At 42.5% G+C, this 19,088-nt stretch overlaps 1 protein-coding gene across 1 annotated transcript; it reads left to right on the top strand.

Moving 5' to 3' along the window:
* Positions 1-7,056: 7,056 nt before the first annotated feature.
* Positions 7,057-18,568, top strand: inpp5kb (inositol polyphosphate-5-phosphatase Kb; the record flags this gene model as incomplete). Its single annotated transcript, XM_080781135.1, has 13 exons — positions 7,057-7,283; positions 8,165-8,269; positions 8,931-9,039; positions 9,701-9,817; positions 11,768-11,943; positions 12,432-12,543; positions 12,711-12,820; positions 13,315-13,341; positions 14,997-15,207; positions 17,046-17,183; positions 17,862-17,942; positions 18,129-18,233; positions 18,518-18,568. 13 exons carry the CDS (start codon positions 7,057-7,059, stop codon positions 18,566-18,568), a joined length of 1,569 nt encoding a protein of 522 aa, XP_080637261.1.
* Positions 18,569-19,088: the final 520 nt, after the last annotated feature.

Here is a 19,088-nt window from a genome sequence, read left to right as displayed (position 1 = left end):
GCGCGTGTGCGTGCGCGTGTACATACAGTACGCCTTTAATGTGTGTGTTTGTAATGTGTTAGTTTTCCTATCATATTTCACCTATATCATTTCTATTTTCATATTCCTCCTCTCCAATTTGTCAAGATTCAACGAATGATAGGCAACCTTAAGGGTGCAGTCACACCAAACCGCCAATCAACTGAGCGTTTTGTTGCCATTTGCGGATTTCCGCAAAAAACAGAATCTGTCACATAGTTCAGTGTGACTGCACCCTAATGGCTCCTGCCCCCTTCTGCCATTTTTTCACTCCTAATGGATAAGCAGTATTATCCAGCGATAGCAATAACTTCCATGACTCTTTCCGTCTCTGTTATTGTTGTTGGCCACTGTTGTTTCCAACATGAGAGCATTTGTAGTCAACAAAGGAGCTGAAACTGGGGGTTTTGGAAGAAGATGAATTGGCGGAGACTAACTGTTCAACTGCTGATATTGTTGGGACTTTGGTCGGACTCGGTGATGTTTCTCCTGTTGGAGATCGAAGACTTGTAATAGTGTGTGGTGTGTATCTATTATGCATGAGTGTACATGCGTGTGATGTGGCGTGTCTGTGAAGTTTTCTGATGCTCGCCAGGTCAGGTGGGGAGGGAACGATGAGAAGCAGAACTTAATGCTGTATACCTTGAATATATTTTTGTTCCGTTCAGACCTTTCTCTGCAGTTTGACGACTTTAAAGAGCAAGCAACAGATTTATTTGAAGCGGAATAGTGCCGAGCTCCAGTCTGAATTTCGGGCAGCTGAATCACAGAGTGGATGAAAAACAAACCAAAATCTTCTTGTGGTTTGAAAAAAAAAAAAACTTTACTAACGTAAACTCACCACGAGTCTGATGTGGGAGGAAACTGCTTAACTGTAGCTGCTGCACTATTGTATGACTGAGTTATACTTTTCATCAATTGCTGACTGTAGCTCACACAGATGAGAATGACTTTCTCTCAAACTTCTGAACATAAATGAAATGTGTTTATGTCATTACTGTGAAGAATCTTCTGTTGCTTTCTCTTTAAACAATGTTTTAGCCCTCAAGTCATGCCTTTTTATCATACCTCTCACTCTCTCCCCCCCCCCCCCTCTCTCTCTCTCTCTCTCTCTCTCTGTGCGCCCATCAAACTTCTCTCACTTAGTGTCTGTGATGACATGGGCTCCCAACTGAAACATGGGAATTTGTGGATGTACTGTATGTATCGATATTGTAAATAGTATATAAATTAATGTAGATGAACACACATATATATAAATATATATATAAGTCAGACTGTCCTGCCAAAACAACAGCACACTCTCATCCATACTCAAAGCTCTGCTCCTGTAGCTATAACTCAAGACATCACACTGTAGTGTCCACATTCAATAGCTTGCTATTGGTGGGGCAAGGAGTGCGGACTAGAAGGCTTGGCTGGTTGCTGTGTAGGTAACATTTAATCGATTATTGAGAAATATTGAACGCTTTGTGTTTCTGTGGACAACAGGGCATTACTCTATATTTTTATAGAGGTAATTTTGGTGGCCATTTCAGGGCTACGATATGTTCCAGCAAAGCAGTGTCTGTCTTGTATGTGTGTGTGTGTGTGTGTGTGTGTGTGTGTGTGTGTGTGTGTGTTCAGTGAAATGCACAATGTTCTGTTCAGACTTGGCCAGTCCGACAGAAAACAGCAAAAGAGCGTGGCTTGTAGATATTAAGGTTTTAAACATCCCCTGCTCATCGTGAAGGAGTATAACAAATGACACTATTGAAAGATGAGGCCAGATCCTGTACATCTCTCTTCTGCCTCTCTCTCACTCTCTTTCTTCCCTCCCAGCGACCACCTCTCCTTGGCAGGACAGTGTAGTGTATAAATATATTTTTGTTCTCTGAATGTTGTTGTACCTTGTTGGTCTCTGTACCACACACTTCTCTTAATGAACACGAACATGGCAGCAGCCTGGGTCAGTGTAGTTAGCCCATCGTTATTGACCATGAAATGAACCTTGGTTTGCTGTGTTTTGTTTTGTCCTCTGGTTTCATTAGGCAATGGGGTGGGGTTAACCATTTGTCTGATATTTGAGGGTTTGTGCTTAAAGTACTGTAAAAAGAAAAGGAATATATGATTGTTAAGAGATATACAAAAAATAGGTGCATTTTGATTCCTTGTGCGAGATGTGGTTTAAAAGAGACAATCTCATTGTTAGATTCCTTGATTTATAATCGGAATATGAAACCAAATGATTCCAGAACCACAAGCTGTTTTTAAACCCCTTTCTCTCTGTCTCACTCCTGTTGACCTGTCTCCTTTTTTTCTTTCTTTTATTGTGAATTTGTGCCTTTTTGTCATTTTATCTTCCAATAACACTACTGTACATTGGAGAAGTAAAGAAATGAATAAAAATAAGTAAAGCAACTATATAGCTGTTTTATTTGAATTTTTTTTTTCTTCAGTTCAATGCATTCAGAACAATCACAGCCATCATTCCCATCAAGTAGGTATATTTCAAATTAATTTATCAAATACATTATCATGTACACACACACACACACACACACACACACACACACAGCTCGCCTGGGACAGGGACACCTTGTGGCACAAACGTAAAGTGGCAACATCAAATCACAGCAATAGCATTCCATACCGACCGTTAAGAAAGTTACGGATTATAGCCTACAAAGCGGGCTTTAGCCCACCAATACTGTGCGTCACGGTGATACAGCCGTAAACAGGCATGTCTATTCATGGTTTTGATAATGCGTTTTCTCTCGGTCGAAGCCCAAGATAATTTGAAGTTGATCCGATGGTGCATGCAGTCCCCGCCCGGAGCTGTTCAAAGTAATTGGCCTTGAGAGAACTAACAACTGACTTGTGCATATAGTAAGCCTAAGGTAAATAAACAGCCTTACAAGTTACAACGGTTGAGTCACGGTACGGAAGACAAATTGATTCTGCCGCTTTCTCCCCTGCCCCGGGACGCCGCGGGAGACACACAGTGACACAGAGACAGACGGGTACGTCAGAGACGGATTATGGGTGAAGGTACATGTAGCCTAAAATTTTGACTCTCGTAGATCTTACGTAGATTTTTAATCGAAAAATACATCTACGAAAGTCTAAATCTTAGTCTATGTGAAGGTGCACTCTTTGTTTGTTTCTGTTTTGTTTTCAACCATGCATGCGTTACAGTAGTCTAGCCTGAAACTGAATTGAAGGGGAAAATGGGAAAATAGTCGCAATGTTTGTGGTTCAAGTCCAACTATTTTGAAGCTTTGTTATTGGTGAACCCTCATTGAGCGGCACGTACGATGCATGTCACAAGATTGGATCAGCCCAGACTTGTATATAGGCTATAGTTCTATCTATCACTGGTGAAGTAAATTAATAGACTAAAAAAGTTTAAACTGAGTGGTGTTTTGATTGATTGATTGATTGATTGAATACTTTATTTATAGTCAGAAATGTAAACAGTAACAGAGTAGCCTACATTCAAACACTTAGTCTAAAAGGATATTTTCCATTGAGGAATTTCAGGTCCTGCGGGTATTCAATTCATAATCATGAAACAAAATTCAAATCATCACAATAAATAACAGGTTCATCAAGAGGTTGGGGGTAGGAGGAGCAATCATTTCCTCTCCCTTTGGCCTGCTGAAAGGTGGATTTTCAGCTGTTTTGAAGGAAGCATTTTCATTTTTTTAGGGAAGAAGACAGGGCATTCCACAGACACTTGACAGACACACTACAGTGCTGTATAAGGAGAATCGACCCATATGTTTATTTGAAAAGTGGGTGGTACAAGATCGTTGTTCACGCTCCCTCTACTGGCTGTGGGTGTCGCTCACTTTTTTGAGTTAGTTAGTGAGCCGGGTATAAGGGCATAGGCCCTATATAGCCAACCTAGACCTCCAAAATGGGTTGCAAAAAGATGGGTCATGGGCCCCATGCAGGCTGAGAAGGCGAGAAGTAGTCAAATTAGTTTGCTTTGGGAGGTTTGGAGCTTAGTTTTTAGTGACATTGAGATGTTGGAGAATCAAAAGGTGCAAGCATAGTCGAAGGATGGCTGAATTAGGGCTTTCTGTTGCTGTGAGTAAGTTGTCAATACAGTTCAATATGTCATCTCTTTTGTGCTGGAGATATTAGCCTACTATGTCATCAATATACATTCACCTTGAAATCATTGTTTTGGATCCCAAAAGATCCACTTTGGATTATCTTTGTATGGGTTACATTGTACATGGCCAACATGCGTTACCAGAACACTTACAACAATGTCAGAGTAATGTTTAGTCAATTACCATGTTATCTTCGTCTCCCTACTAAAATCTGACTATACATTAGGCCTCTGCACTCATTTTGGTAAATAAAGCATTGTCCAATGTGCCTGTTGTGTTCCATTTGACATCTGATTGCAAAGCAATTTCAGAGATGCATGGCTCTCAGTCAGTCCCTGTCAGGATCTCAGTTTGTCTGGTTTCAATGCTCTGCTCTGTGCTGCCTCTGGCATTGATCTCGGAGATGAGGGCTGGTGTTGAGTAGGAGTAGATATTATTAGGCCTACATTACAAAGTGTGTGTGTGTGTGTGTGTGTGTGTGTGTGTGTGTGTGTGTGTGTGTGTGTGTGTGTGTTTGATTGTATTGCTGTATTGTTGTATTGTTCTTTCTGCTTTGGCAATGTAAACGTATGTTTTCTCATGCCAATAAAGCCCTTTGAATTGATGTGTGTGTGTGTGTGTGTGTGTGTGTGTGTGTGTGTGTGTGTGTGTGTGTGTGTGTGTGTGTGTGTGTGTGTGTGTGTGTGTGTGTGTGTGTGTGTGTGTGTGTGTGCGTGTGTGTGTGTGCGTGTGTGTGTGTGTGTGTCAACAGAGGATACTATGACTACTGCAAGGTATAGAAATGACGGGGGAGCCAAGTACAGGTAAGACCAATGTTTAACATTTTTATTATTTTCACAATCCCAATTCAATCTCTTTTCCATTCTCAGACATTATAAAGACATAATTGACAATATCGTGAAACAAACCAGCTGAGATTGAGAGAGAGAGAGAGAGAGAGAGAGAGAGGGAGGGGGGGCTTATAAAGTATGGGTCCCAATGGTGAAGGAGAACGTGAATGTTTGGGACCTCACCTCATTGCCTATAACCACTGAGTGTAAGTGGCTTATACTGTAGGTGAATTGAGCTGTATTGATACGAGGTGGTTTGATTTGATGAAGAACATTGCATTGTGTGGCCCCACCCCATTCCCCCCTTTCACGCACGAACCAAGTGAACCCTGTGCTTATCCACTTAACGGTTCACACCAAAATACTGTTCCATAAGAGTCTGCATGTGACAGTTGCATACTTACAGATGAAATGAAGCAATTGGCCTACTTGGGATTAGAAGAATTCAGCTTTTACTTTGCAAGGGGCATGTTCACGGACTCTCTCTCTCTTTCTCTTTCTCTTTCTCTCTCTCGCTCTCGCTCTCGCTCTCTCTCTCACTCTCTCTCTCTCTCTCTCTCTCTCTCTCTCTCTCTCTCTCTCTTGTGTCTCTTTACATAACTTCTTAGCGTTTCTTCATACAGTACATGTTCTCCTATTAATAATTGAAGATAGGGCTGCGATGATAAGCAATTTTGAGGAATCAAATTATCATTGATAAGTATTAATTATCTCTGCCAGGCCGCAAGTTCCGCAACGCCGGGAGGCGGAGATCTTGTTTTTGTGGTGTTATCGGATGATAACTTTTTGTATCCTTGTATCCTTTGTATCCATTTAGAATTTTCTTCAAAACACACTTTTTTGGTACTACTCCTACCGATTTTGTCCAGAAGTCACACAAAGATGCCAGAGTGAAAGTGGTTATAACTTTATATTAAGGGTTAATTTAGAATCATCACTCACTGTGAAGAAACAGAGACTGCTTGTGCCAACGTTACGTCTCTGCCCCCCTGTAGCAGACCAAGCTGGGTATGAGTTACACCCCCCATGACCTGTTTCATATGGATGGATCAGAGAATGGATTCAGCCCAAAATAACACAATACAATTGTGTACTTTGGCTCCCCTAATTAATGCACAACCGTAATTGCATTTTTGCATGTATTGCTCAGTGCAGCTGGTTGAGCTGCAGCCTTTAAGCCTCTTAGGCCCCCAGAGAGTTACCCAAGTCCTGTAACAATACTCTCAATGATGGTAAGGCCATGAGGGTCAGCCATGCCATTACTACACTCTGACCAAACAAATACACTCACACACTCGCACGCACGCATGCATGCACACACACACACACACACACACACACACACACACACACACACACACACACACACACACACACACAGACACACACACACACACACACACACACACACACACACACACACACACACACACACACACACACACACACACAGGTATGTATATGTTTCTCATGCCAATAAAGCTCCTTAGAATTGAATTGTATGTCCACGTGCTTCTCCCCTGCCTGTGATTACAGACCAAATCTGTTTCATTCTGCTCCACATTCCTAAGTCAAGGGTCACTGCTCTGTCCCTCTTACTCTGTCACTTGTGGTCTCCCCACGAACGGTACCAGACTGGGTATAGCGCGGAGCATCGGAAATGGACTGTACCAGGACAGATGTCAGGAGGACCCTATACTCTCAGCTTTGTAGCTTCTCATCCTGGCCGACTCAGAACATCTAAAAGTGGAGCTGAAACACACGCAGAGAGATTTGGATAAGCAATCATCATTTATTTCTAGCGACTGTCCTGGGCCTCTACCTCTCGATGCAAGCGGAGCCTCTGCAGCCAGACGACAGCAATAAAGTAACACAAGGAAAAGGCTTTCTATTGTCACACATTTTTTGTGTGATATACAGGTAGTATTATTCCAAATTACTCAACACTCCAGGAGCATCAAAGAAGAACTTTGAGGTCACTGCTTCAAGATAACGTAACCTGCCCGTAACCTGGAAAGACAGAACAAATACAGTCCCGGGTGGTCACAGACAATAATTCTGGGAAGGATAATTATCAGATACAAACGCGAGCACCAAAGGTTACAATGTCCTGCATGCTAGAAGACGGCCCTCGTGTGCGTTCGGAAAGCCAGAGCAGCTCAGTGTCTCAGGGCTCCAGGTCCAAGCTGCTCCTGCGCCAGCAACTGGCTCAGCTGTTGACCTGCGTGGAGGACCTGAGCTCTGATGACGACGCCGGTGATGAAGTGTCCCGTACACTGGACGAGGCTTTCAATCTCTGTGGACGCATACGTCCCGAGGAGGACACATTCAGGTTGACCTGTTGATATGCACACATGCACACACACATCACTCACCACCATACAGATGCACGCATGCTGTCTCATATGCATTGTGAAGCAATCATTTGAATCATTTTTACAGGATCTAACAAAATACAAGGAAGAATATCAATGCCCTGCTCTCTCTCACTACAGTATTTTTTCAACTGCTGCAGCTGCATACCAAACACACACTTCATGATGCGACGACACATTGTGAATGTCAATTCAATGATACACCCCCACAGTGTACCTATTCTGCGTGTCTCAGATAGTAACATGGAATGTCTCTCTGTCATACCAGGTTACAGATGGTAACATGGAATGTCTCTCTGTCATACCAGGTTACAGATGGTAACATGGAATGTCTCTCTGTCATACCAGGTTACAGATAGTAACATGGAATGTCTCTCTGTCATACCAGGTTACAGATGGTAACATGGAATGTCTCTCTGTCATACCAGGTTACAGATGGTAACATGGAATGTCTATCTGTCATACCAGGTTACAGATGGTAACATGGAATGTCTCTCTGTCATACCAGGTTACAGATGGTAACATGGAATGTCTCTCTGTCATACCAGGTTACAGATGGTAACATGGAATGTCTCTCTGTCGACTCATACCAGGTTACAGATGGTAACATGGAATGTCTCTCTGTCATACCAGGTTACAGATGGTAACATGGAATGTCTCTCTGTCGACTCATACCAGGTTACAGATGGTAACATGGAATGTCTCTCTGTCATACCAGGTTACAGATGGTAACATGGAATGTCTCTCTGTCATACCAGGTTACAGATGGTAACATGGAATGTCTCTCTGTCATACCAGGTTGCAGATGGTAACATGGAATGTCTCTCTGTCATACCAGGTTACAGATGGTAACATGGAATGTGGCAACAGCGGAGCCTCCTCTAGATGTCACCTCCCTGCTGCAGCTGGACGCCCAGCCCCCTACAGACATCTATGCCATTGGGTGAGAGAGTAACCAGTGGCAATGTTGTATGAGTGGATTTGAACACCTGACGTGTCATCTCTGTTTCACTTACACAGAACAGCGCAGAGACACAGTAACGGGAGGGCAGACGCATGTACTGTACACATCAGGACTCGAGACACAGTGGATTGGATGACAATTGGCTCATTAGTTAATCTAACTCCTGCGCAATTGCAGTGATGTGGAAACTAGAATGTTGATTAATATGCATTAACACTGTTGAATGAATAAATAGATTAAGCGATCAACTGGTTGACCTGCCAATGTACACGATTCAGAGATGTCCAGAGATAAGAGGAGCTGGGAGTGGTGGATGAATGACTGGCCGATTGGCAATTCAATTCAGTTCCCAAAAATAAGTGTGTGTGTGTGTGTGTGTGTGTGTGTGTGTGTGTGTGTGTGTGTGTGTGTGTGTGTGTGTGTGTGTGTGTGTGTGTGTGTGTGTGTGTGTGTGTGTGTGTGTGTGTGTGTGTGTGTGTGTGTGTGTGTGTGTGTGTGTGTGTGTGTGTGTGTGTGTGTGTGTGTGTGTGTGTGTGTGTGTGTGTGTGTGTGTGTGTGTGTGTGTGTGTGTGTGTGCGTGCGTGCGTGCGTGCGTGCGTGCGTGCGTGCGTGCGTGCGCGCATATACGTGCGTCTGTAAGTCTGCAGGAAGTCAAAGCTACACCTTTGAGGTTCATCTCTGACCTGCTGGCGGAGGACTCATGGAGTCATGTCTTCATGAACACCCTGGGACCCAGGGGATATGTCAAGGTGAGAGACAGACCCAGGGGATATGTCAAGGTGAGAGACAGACCCAGGGGATATGTCAAGGTGAGAGAGAGACCCAGGGGATATGTCAAGGTGAGAGAGAGACCCAGGGGATATGTCAAGGTGAGAGACAGACCCAGGGGATATGTCAAGGTGAGAGACAGACCCAGGGGATATGTCAAGGTGAGAGAGAGACCCAGGGGATATGTCAAGGTGAGAGACAGACCCAGGGGATATGTCAAGGTGAGAGACAGACCCAGGGGATATGTCAAGGTGAGAGAGAGACCCAGGGGATATGTCAAGGTGAGAGAGAGACCCAGGGGATATGTCAAGGTGAGAGACAGACCCAGGGGATATGTCAAGGTGAGAGAGAGACCCAGGGGATATGTCAAGGTGAGAGACAGACCCAGGGGATATGTCAAGGTGAGAGAGAGACCCAGGGGATATGTCAAGGTGAGAGAGAGACCCAGGGGATATGTCAAGGTGAGAGAGAGAGAGACCCAGGGGATATGTCAAGGTGAGAAGGGACTGGTGGCTGATGGATATGTGGTACAGTAAGTGAGTCTGAGTCTGGGACCCTCTTTGTTATGCAGTACTTAATGTTTATCAGTTTATCGTTCTATCTATCGATCTGGCTGGCTGGCTTGTCTCTGTTTCTCTGTAGGTGATATCTGTGAGAATGCAGGGTCTGTTATTGCTGCTGTTTGCCAAGCAAGTCCATCTTCCCTTCATCAGAGACATCAAGACCACCTACACCCGCACTGGCATCTTTGGCTACTGGGTAATACATGCTGTACTCTTATCTATAGGCTATAATTTTATATATGTTGAAAAATGGGTGATATATTCTTTGCCGGTATGGGAATATATTATGCTATTATATACCGGCAATGCACTGCGCATTACAACAACCAACACCCACTGGGAATTCTGCACTGGATTAGACAATGGATTAAAGCGCCTATGAAAGACCCTATTGTATTTGTTTAGTGAAGTATGCAACAGCTCTGACAAAGTGCAATCACTTCATAGTGAAGTCTCAGTGATGCAACAAATCGTGTCAACCAGTGACAAAGATTATATTTAGGAATACACTCTAAATAAATTGGGACACCACTGTCACACCAAAAACCAAAACTCAACTTATATTTTCTTTCTTGTTTGTTTGTTTGAGATAATTGTTTATTTTAGATAGAAAAGATGCTGGTTGAGTAGCTTCTATCTATATCTAGATGGAATTATATGGTATGTGAGTTTCTTTTTACCAACAAATATGTTTCACCCCCTCTAAAGTATGTGCTCCTGTTTGTCGTAGTACTATATCCACACTGTCACAGTTCACAGGATGACAGGAATAATGACATGCCTCATTACCCAGAGTTTTGGAATGCCTGGAATGAATTACTCAAGCTCAATTTATAGTCATGCTAAAGGATTAGATTTGGACTGTTTACTGTAATGTGGAGTTGTAGGGCTGTCAACATAACTGACTTAACTGAGTTAATTAATTTGTGAAATTAATTAGATTAAAATGTTGATATTCTGATAGATTCAAAGAATAATACATTATACAGGAAAAACATGGCATATTTTGCACATAGTTCGAATGGTGATTATTCCTCCTGATTAATTATTTTTTAAACTGTGATTAATCTGATTAAAGTTGACAGCCCATTTATTTCAATGTGACATTTCCCCCCAGCACACCTACCCTCCAATCTACATCCATCCCAATCATTTGCCCTTTTTATGTTCTTCTGGTCTTCTGGGTCTTGAATATTCTCCTTTTTTAAATACTGCCATTTGACCAGGTCTTGCTGGTAAAATACATGTACAATGAATTAATATTTAATTAATATTAATTAATTAATAAACAATAAAAGCAGAGAATGACCGTCCAGGTAGATGAGCAGATCTACTACCGGTAAACATCTACTACAGGTAAAATGTGAGCTTGTAAAGTGAACAAAAGCGAAACAAGACACTAGATTAGTCTAGTCTAGTGCAGTTGAAATTGATGAGCTAAAAACGATGCAAATGCCATACCCGAGGCGGGGCTGGCGAAAGGGCCTTTCTGTGTGAAGTTTGCATGTTCTCCCCGTGTCCCATAGGGTAGGTACCCTCACAAAAAACATGCAGTAATCCTGGTCTCTAAACTGCCTCCCCCTGGCCAGCCTGATGGAGGGGAAAGGAACTGATTGGAATAACGTGTTCCTTCCACACACTACATCCAACCAGGGAATATCCCCCCTGTCAGTTGTAAAGGAGCAACTTGGATACTCAGGCATGAAGGAAGCATGAGTTTAAGTCCGTTGCTCTCCCCATGTCCCCCATATATGGGGACTAGATTGGCAGAGGGTGCCCAGGATCACATTAGATGATTGACACTGGGGTGAAAAATGGGTTACAAAATGGGGATACATTTTTTTTAAATAAAAAGAACGATGCAAATGAAACAACGGGGACACCTAGTGGGTAACAAAGGAAACAGAAGCCCTGTGAGTGACTATCTACATTCTACACAGTGTCTACAGTATATGTCTGTCTCTATACTACACCGCCTTTCCCCCTCTATACCAAATCTCTTCACTGAAAATAGCAGTTCTACAATCTCATAAATGTGTAACTATTTTCACCATGTTCAACGCCAAAAATAGGTACAGTATGCTATAGGTGTCAATTGGTTAAAGTCAAAGAGTTTAGTATTCTTCTGCCGGTGTCTTTCTCTCAGGGCAATAAAGGAGCAGTGTCGGTGAGATTCTCCTTCTATGGTCAGATGGTGTGTTTCCTGAACTGTCACCTGGCTGCTCACATGAAATATGCCCTGTACCGAGTGGACGAGTTTGAGTACATCCTGGACACACAGGAGTTTGATATGTACAACACACCCTGTGTTCTGGATCACAAGTCAGTCATTATACACGCAGGCACAAATACACACACGCATGCACGCACGCACGCACGCACGCACACACACACACACACACACACACACACACACACACACACACACACACACACACACACGCACACACGTGTATGTTGACTGAACAATGTCAATCATTGCTATCAATTCACTCAATACTTAGATACTTTGCTATTTAAAAACAACACACACACACACACACACACACACACGCACACACACATGCGTGAATTGACTGAACGTTAAAGTGGTTCATTTTGGCACAGTGTAAAACTGATGCTGGCCAACGGTATAATAAACATTCAGTATAGGCTGCATGCTTGTTATCAGGAGATCAAAATGCTTAATCTTGAAACACACACACACACACACACACACACACACACACACACACACACACACACACACACACACACACACACATGCTCTATTTGCACTTGCAGTACGTTATTTGGGTATTTTTCTCCAGGGTTGTGTTCTGGTTTGGTGACCTGAACTTCCGTATTGAGGACTATGGCATGCATTTCCTCCGTTCATCAATCAACACTGAGCGCTTCCATCTGCTGTGGAGCAAAGACCAGGTAATAGACGAGAACATTCACATGCACTCTAACTGTGTGTGTGTGTGTGGGGGAAACAAATACACACAAGCATTATAATCTAAACATACAGTACAATTGAGCAAGGCTCTCAGACACAGACATGTGACCATGCTGACTTATGAATTCACTACTGTATGTTCCTGCAGCTGATTATGATGAGGAAAAAGGAGACGTTCCTCCAGGAGTTTGAAGAGGGGCCGCTGAGGTTTAAGCCCAGCTATAAGTTTGACCGCAACTCTGACACCTATGATTCCAGGTAATGTTTTATATCATTTTATATATTAATATTTGTATGGCATGGCTAATGACATAGCTTTTCTGTATATATGTAGAGCAACGTTTTGAGAGGACATACAGTACATATACTGTACGTACTACAACAGTACATGTCTGGTATGCCCCTCAAAAATAGACTAATCAATCAATTGAAAGTGAAACTGCAAGAGTATGAATGTTGGATCATAGTAAAAGCATGTCAAGGTTTGTTTTGATTGTGAATGTTGTTCTTGTGAAGCACATTTGTACATCACTTTTTGTACTTAAGTTCAATATTTCCATTTGGCGTAGACAGCTGTCACCACTCAACACACTAGTTGACATATCCATGCATTGCAAAGTCTTGCAATGCATTAGCTACTTTAAATTAAAGGCTTTTCATTTTTCTAAAAAAGATATCTAATGTTTCGTTCCATCAATATACAGTATTATATAGACTTAATCTGTGGCTTTTTCCTTTTTAAATTCCCTCAGCACCTCGAGGACGTGGTTGGGTTTCACGTAAGATGTATTGTGTGTGTGTGTGTGTGTGTGTGTGTGTGTGTGTGTGTGTGTGTGTGTGTGTGTGTGTGTGTGTGTGTGTGTGTTGCATGCACCACACTCCTTTCCCATACCCAAACATTACACCATTTTCCTTAAATGTGGCTCAGCCAGTTAGTGCACAGATAGCCTTTGTACTCATTTTCGTCGGCACAAAAAATGAATGCCTGGAGGAATGCATTGGCCGCATTGACGTAGTGCTGCACTAGGGGGCAGGGGAGGGGGGGAGGCGCCAGGGGCGACTGATAGATCGGTGAGATCCAATCAGTGCATGCGCAAATCTCTGCCTTGACCTGCCCCTCTAGACCTGCCCCTCTAGACCAGAAATCTAACACATTAGCTCTGGCTAGCTAGTGCATGTATACCTGTAGTGTATACTGTATACCTCTGCTGTCGGGAAGAAACCACTTAACTCCAAAATGTTCATTTTTCAGGAAATGAAAAATATAAATTTGTCAGGACATGAAGGAGAGAAAAAAAATCAATAATGCCTCATTAAAGTTGGTGTTGTGTTGTGACTTTATATATTGTCAATTACTTCCATGAGAGGGGGAGAGGTGGTGGACTTAGCAGACAGTTTGAGGGGCCAATGGAGTTAAGTTAGTTTTGTCCCAAGAGCTTTTTACTACTTCTCAACAACACACAGACGTAAAGGTTGTTCAATAGCACTGATTTATGCAAAAAATAATAATAATAATAATCAAAAACCTAAAAAATGGAGTTAGGTGTTTCCTCCCGACAGCAACGTTTGTCTGTTATGTTTGTCAGGCATACAAACATAAACCCTCTCTATAAGAATGTATTATCACTGGTGTTAAGAATGGTGTGAAAAGCCTGATAGAGTGGAACTTCATACCATATCTGATGGTGGATGGGGTAAAGTTCCTGCACAGCACCATGGAGGCTGGGCTCCATGGTGCTCCATTGAACTTAATTCTCCATGTTTGTGAGTGGGAAGGCGGCATTGGAGGCCATTCTCTGTCGCCGCACTCAGCTCCTGCAGGTTGATCTGAGCCGTTGTCCTGGTGAATCTCCACGGTTGGGTGAAAAGAAGTGTCTGACCTTAGAAATTGATTAGCTGGCCTGGGTCGGCTTAGTGGTCCAGGCACCTTGGCTGGTAATCCAGCATGACAGTGTGTCGCGGGTTCGAGTCCCGATCACGGTGAACTTTGCTGTGTGTCTTCCCCCCATCTCTCTCCTCGTTTCCTGTCAACCTACTGTGATCTATCAATAAAAGGCAAAAAAAAAGAAAGAAAGGAAATTGATTAGCTATCCCAGAAGCTAAAATCACAATATCATGCAATTACAGTCACAACTAGATCGCAGTGATGTTAGACAGCAAATATCAGACACAGGTCATGTCTCCTCAGGTTAAATTGGCAGTGCTGCTAAATACTAATGGTCCTTCTTCATTTTGTTCCTGCACAATGCATGTGTGCCTTTGTGAGTGTACTGTGTACACAGTTTGTCTATGCATGCATGCATGCTGCATGCATAAACTGTTTGTCATTTACATTTTCTCTACATCGAACATGTACTAGAGTTCTCTGTGCGTGCATGCGTGTGTGTGTGTTACACAATATGCAGTACAGTTTTCTTTGTCCCTGATTGCTTAGTGGTAAGAAGAGGAAGCCAGCCTGGACGGATCGTATCCTCTGGAGAATCCAACCCAGAACAGCGTCGGACGACGATGGAAGTGCATCGACCTGCACTGATGACGGCCAGGAAGATCCAAGTGCAATCCAAGTCATACAGGACAGCTATACCTGTGACCCCAGCTATGGAGTTAGTGACCACAAGCCTGTCCTAGCGACCTTCAGCATGGAGGTAAGTAAAACAAATAAGTTACATTTGGAAAAACAAATACAGTAGATCTGATTAAAGGCTGAAACTTAATATTTTTCAATCAAAACAAAACAACAAAATCTACAACTTGTGAAAGTAGGTTTTTAATGTCATATCATTTATCAAATTATTTCATTACATATTGTTTCCTTTTTGTATATTCGTTAGTATTATTATACTGTACGTCCCAGGGGTATCCATGCGATGTTTTTAGTTTAGTGTACTGTACATCATACAATTTACCAAAACATATAATGGAAAATAGTAATTCCATTTGCTTTAAGCTTTCATACTCAAGTTAGTTTTAGGCAATTGTGACTTCCTGCCATCTTCAATCACCCAGATGGAATCAAATGAGAGCCCTTTGATTAAGCTGTATATATCAAAGAACTAAATGTTTGAATGAGACCAAACTCATACCATCATTGCATCATTTTGGTAAATCTACCTTCAGTCAAAATGTTCTCTCCATCAAAGGTTGTCAATACTGGAATGAGCGAGGGGCACGGTGGCACAGTCAGTAGTGCTGTCGCCTCACAGCTAGAAGGTCCTGGGTTCGATTCCCGCTCGGGACGCTGTGGGTGCTGGCGGCGTGTTTCCTCCTCCGCGTCATCAGTGCCCATACCCGAAGGTGGGGTTGGCGAAAGGGCCTTTCTGTGTGGAGTTTGCATGTTCTCCCCGTGTCCCCTAGGGTAGATACCCTCACAAAAACATGCAGTAATCCTGGTCTCTAAACTGCCTCCCCCTGGCCAGCTGGGGCGCCTGATGGAGGGGAAAGGAACTGGTTGGAATAACGTGTTCCTTCCACGCGCTACGTCCAACCAGGGAAACTCCCCCTGTCAGGTGTAAAGGAGCAACTTGGACACTCAAGCATGAAGGAAGCATGAGTTAAGTCCGTTGCTCTCCCCAGGTTGGCGGAGGGTGTGTAGAGCCCAGGATCACATTAGATGATTGACACAGGGGTGAAAAATGGGTTACAAAATCGTGGGTTAAAAATATATTTAAAAAAAAAAATACTGGAATGAGCTTCCTGTCCCCACTTTCACAGCTTTAAAGGACAATTGAAACAGTGTTTTTCTTTCTTCTCAAATTTCGTATTTTCTCCTTTTCTCCTTTTACTTAAAATGTATGTTTTTGTATGCTGTCCACTGATGTCCTGTTTGTTTTTGTTAGTATTGTTTAGTGTTAATTGTCTGGAGACTACGGATGGAAATTAGCATCACAGCTAAATCCAAAAAGTGTTTTTATGATACATTCATATGTAATGTTCATTAATATGCTCTGCAGGGACGTAGCTGACCATTTGGTTGCCATAGGATATTTGTGCTGCTCTCCCTCCCGACGAGAGCGCTGCATTTACTCATTCAGATCGGCTATTTTCGCTATTCGATATATATTATGAGGGTCGGCTTGGCACTTTTTGTCACATTTTGTTGCCCCCCTCGGCGTGTTGCCCTACTCTACCAAAGAGAGTGCAGGGTATTATTTTGGGTCATGTCTAACTCCTCCCATTTTTGGTGTATAAATATTGAGTTGCAAGATGGTTGGGCAGCTATTACCTTGCATACTGGAACGGTGGTGTTGGTTAGGGGAAGATGTAATCAAATAAACTTGGCCTTATGCATTTACCTTTCCGCATGGACGGTATATTTATTCTATTAGGTTACATATAACCTGGCCTGGGCCGTGGCTCAGCGGTCCAGGCACCTTGGCCGGTAGTCCGAGTCTGGCAGTGTGCCAGAAAAGAATACATGTATCCGGTACACATCAGTGTTTTCCTGACGTATCTCCCCGTTTCTAATTGTCTGTCATGTGCACAGCTGAGGAAATGCTCTGACATGCAACCCGTGGACGTGTCTCCCGAAGGCGTGTGGAGCGCCGACGAGAACGCAGCCATTAGCTACACCATTCAGGAGGACTTCATGTATTCCACATGGGACTGGATAGGTCTCTACAAGGTGATGCCCCATACTATGCACACAACTTATTTTACCCAGTGGAGGAAGAAGTAGTCCCATTTTTCTTTTTTAAAGTCCTCTTTTTTTACTTGAGTAAAATAACTAAAGTATTGGCATCAAAATGTACATCAAAAGTACACACATTTTCACACAATTTTCGAATAGCTGAAGCAGAATACAATTGAAGTAATGGGTTTTGTTTTGTATTCATCATCAAATGTAGTGGAATAAAAAGTACAATATCTGCTTCTGAAATGTAGTGGAGTAATAGTATAAAGTATAATGTACATCGTTAGTTCGTTACTTCGCACAAGTGACCTTACCTTACCTCCTCTTTTGTCTTATCTTATATTTAAAGTGTGCAATCAAATAGCAGAAACATCAACAAAAACTAAAAAAAGCAATATTACAACAATACAAACTGGATGAGAAACACAAAGGTATCTATAGGCCTACTATATGACAATGATTCTCAACATGTGGGCCTTGAGGGTATTGCAATTAGGCCCCAAAATAATTGGCAAAACACTTTTGTACCCACACACATTTGAGATTTTCAAGTGGGCCATCAACCAGAAAGGTTGAAAACCACTACTGGATAACATATTGACATACTGTAAGATATTAACAGTACATGATGATTTTAACAGTACATGATGTGATTTTGTGGGTCATCAGGTAGGCTTTAAGAGTGCGTCAAACTATGAGGCCTTTGTGTGGGTGACACAGGATCTGCCTGAGACTAATCAACTCATACAGGTAAGAACTAATGACTCAGGCTGTTTGGAAATGTAGCATATCATTTTATTTCATTTGTATGATGTGTTGAATTGAAGTACTAGTGTTACTGCATCAGTACTGTAGTACAGTATATCTGTTAGTTTGTACCTGTTTCTGCATATACTACAGTATATGGGCGAGATATTAATGTGTTTATACTTGCAGATTTCGGTGGACAAAGATCGGATTCCTCTCCGGGGAGGGCAGTACATTTTGGGTTACTACAGTCACAACATGCAGAGCATCGTTGGTCTCAGTGCCAACTTTCAGGTGAGACAATGAAACCAGAGCTAAGGCTTTTTCACGTGGAAACCGACTGCACCCCAATTAATTTTCAATGAGAGGCGAGCAAATTGGTGTAGGGGAGTGCGAGCAATCTGATAGTCAGAGCACCAAACAGGCACACACTGCATGAGTTGAAACTTGTTCAACTCTTTTCTATGCAATGTTTAGAAATGTATCTATTCACATAATGGGGCACAGTGGATGCCAATGGTATTATTGTGTGTTATTTATGGGGGATAAAAATGTCAAAAGCTGTGTTTATTCTGCAGATCCTGGAATCTAAACGTGCTGGCCATGTCAACGGGCTGAAGAACAAATAAGATGCCATCAAACAGAAACACAGTATGTTATACAGTACTGTACCTTTCTGCCCAGCTTCAACACCTGATTTACTCTGGCTGGCATCAACTGACATTCAAGCCACAAGACTCCACTGATCAACGGGATAGGCCTCATCACATCAGTAACCATGTTGTACTGTACCACCACATACTCACTGGAGAACACTGCTCTTCTGGTTAGCCTTCACAGACAGAAATATACAGTGCATACTGCATAGTATAATCCATCTTTAGTACAAATTAAACCAAATGGATTTGTAAGGGTCCATTTGGTTCTACTGTACACAATGGAAGGTTTACAGTGCAAGGATTTAAGAGATTCAACATTAATTTAAAGTCATTTAAAAAGCCATTTCAAATAATGAAGGTTTTGTGTTATAGGCCTATACGAGGTGGTGATTGTGATTTGGTATGTATTGTCAGATGGGTCAGATAGTATTTGCTATCTGAGTGTTACTGTAACTCTGTGAGTGTAAGATGTAATCAAATAGACCTGTGA

This window comes from Protomyctophum bolini (assembly GCF_963924005.1).
Source record: "Protomyctophum bolini genome assembly, chromosome: 13".
Lineage (NCBI taxonomy): Eukaryota > Metazoa > Chordata > Actinopteri > Myctophiformes > Myctophidae > Protomyctophum > Protomyctophum bolini.
Note: the sequence above shows the minus strand (reverse complement) of the source record. Positions and strands in the feature narration are given on the sequence as shown.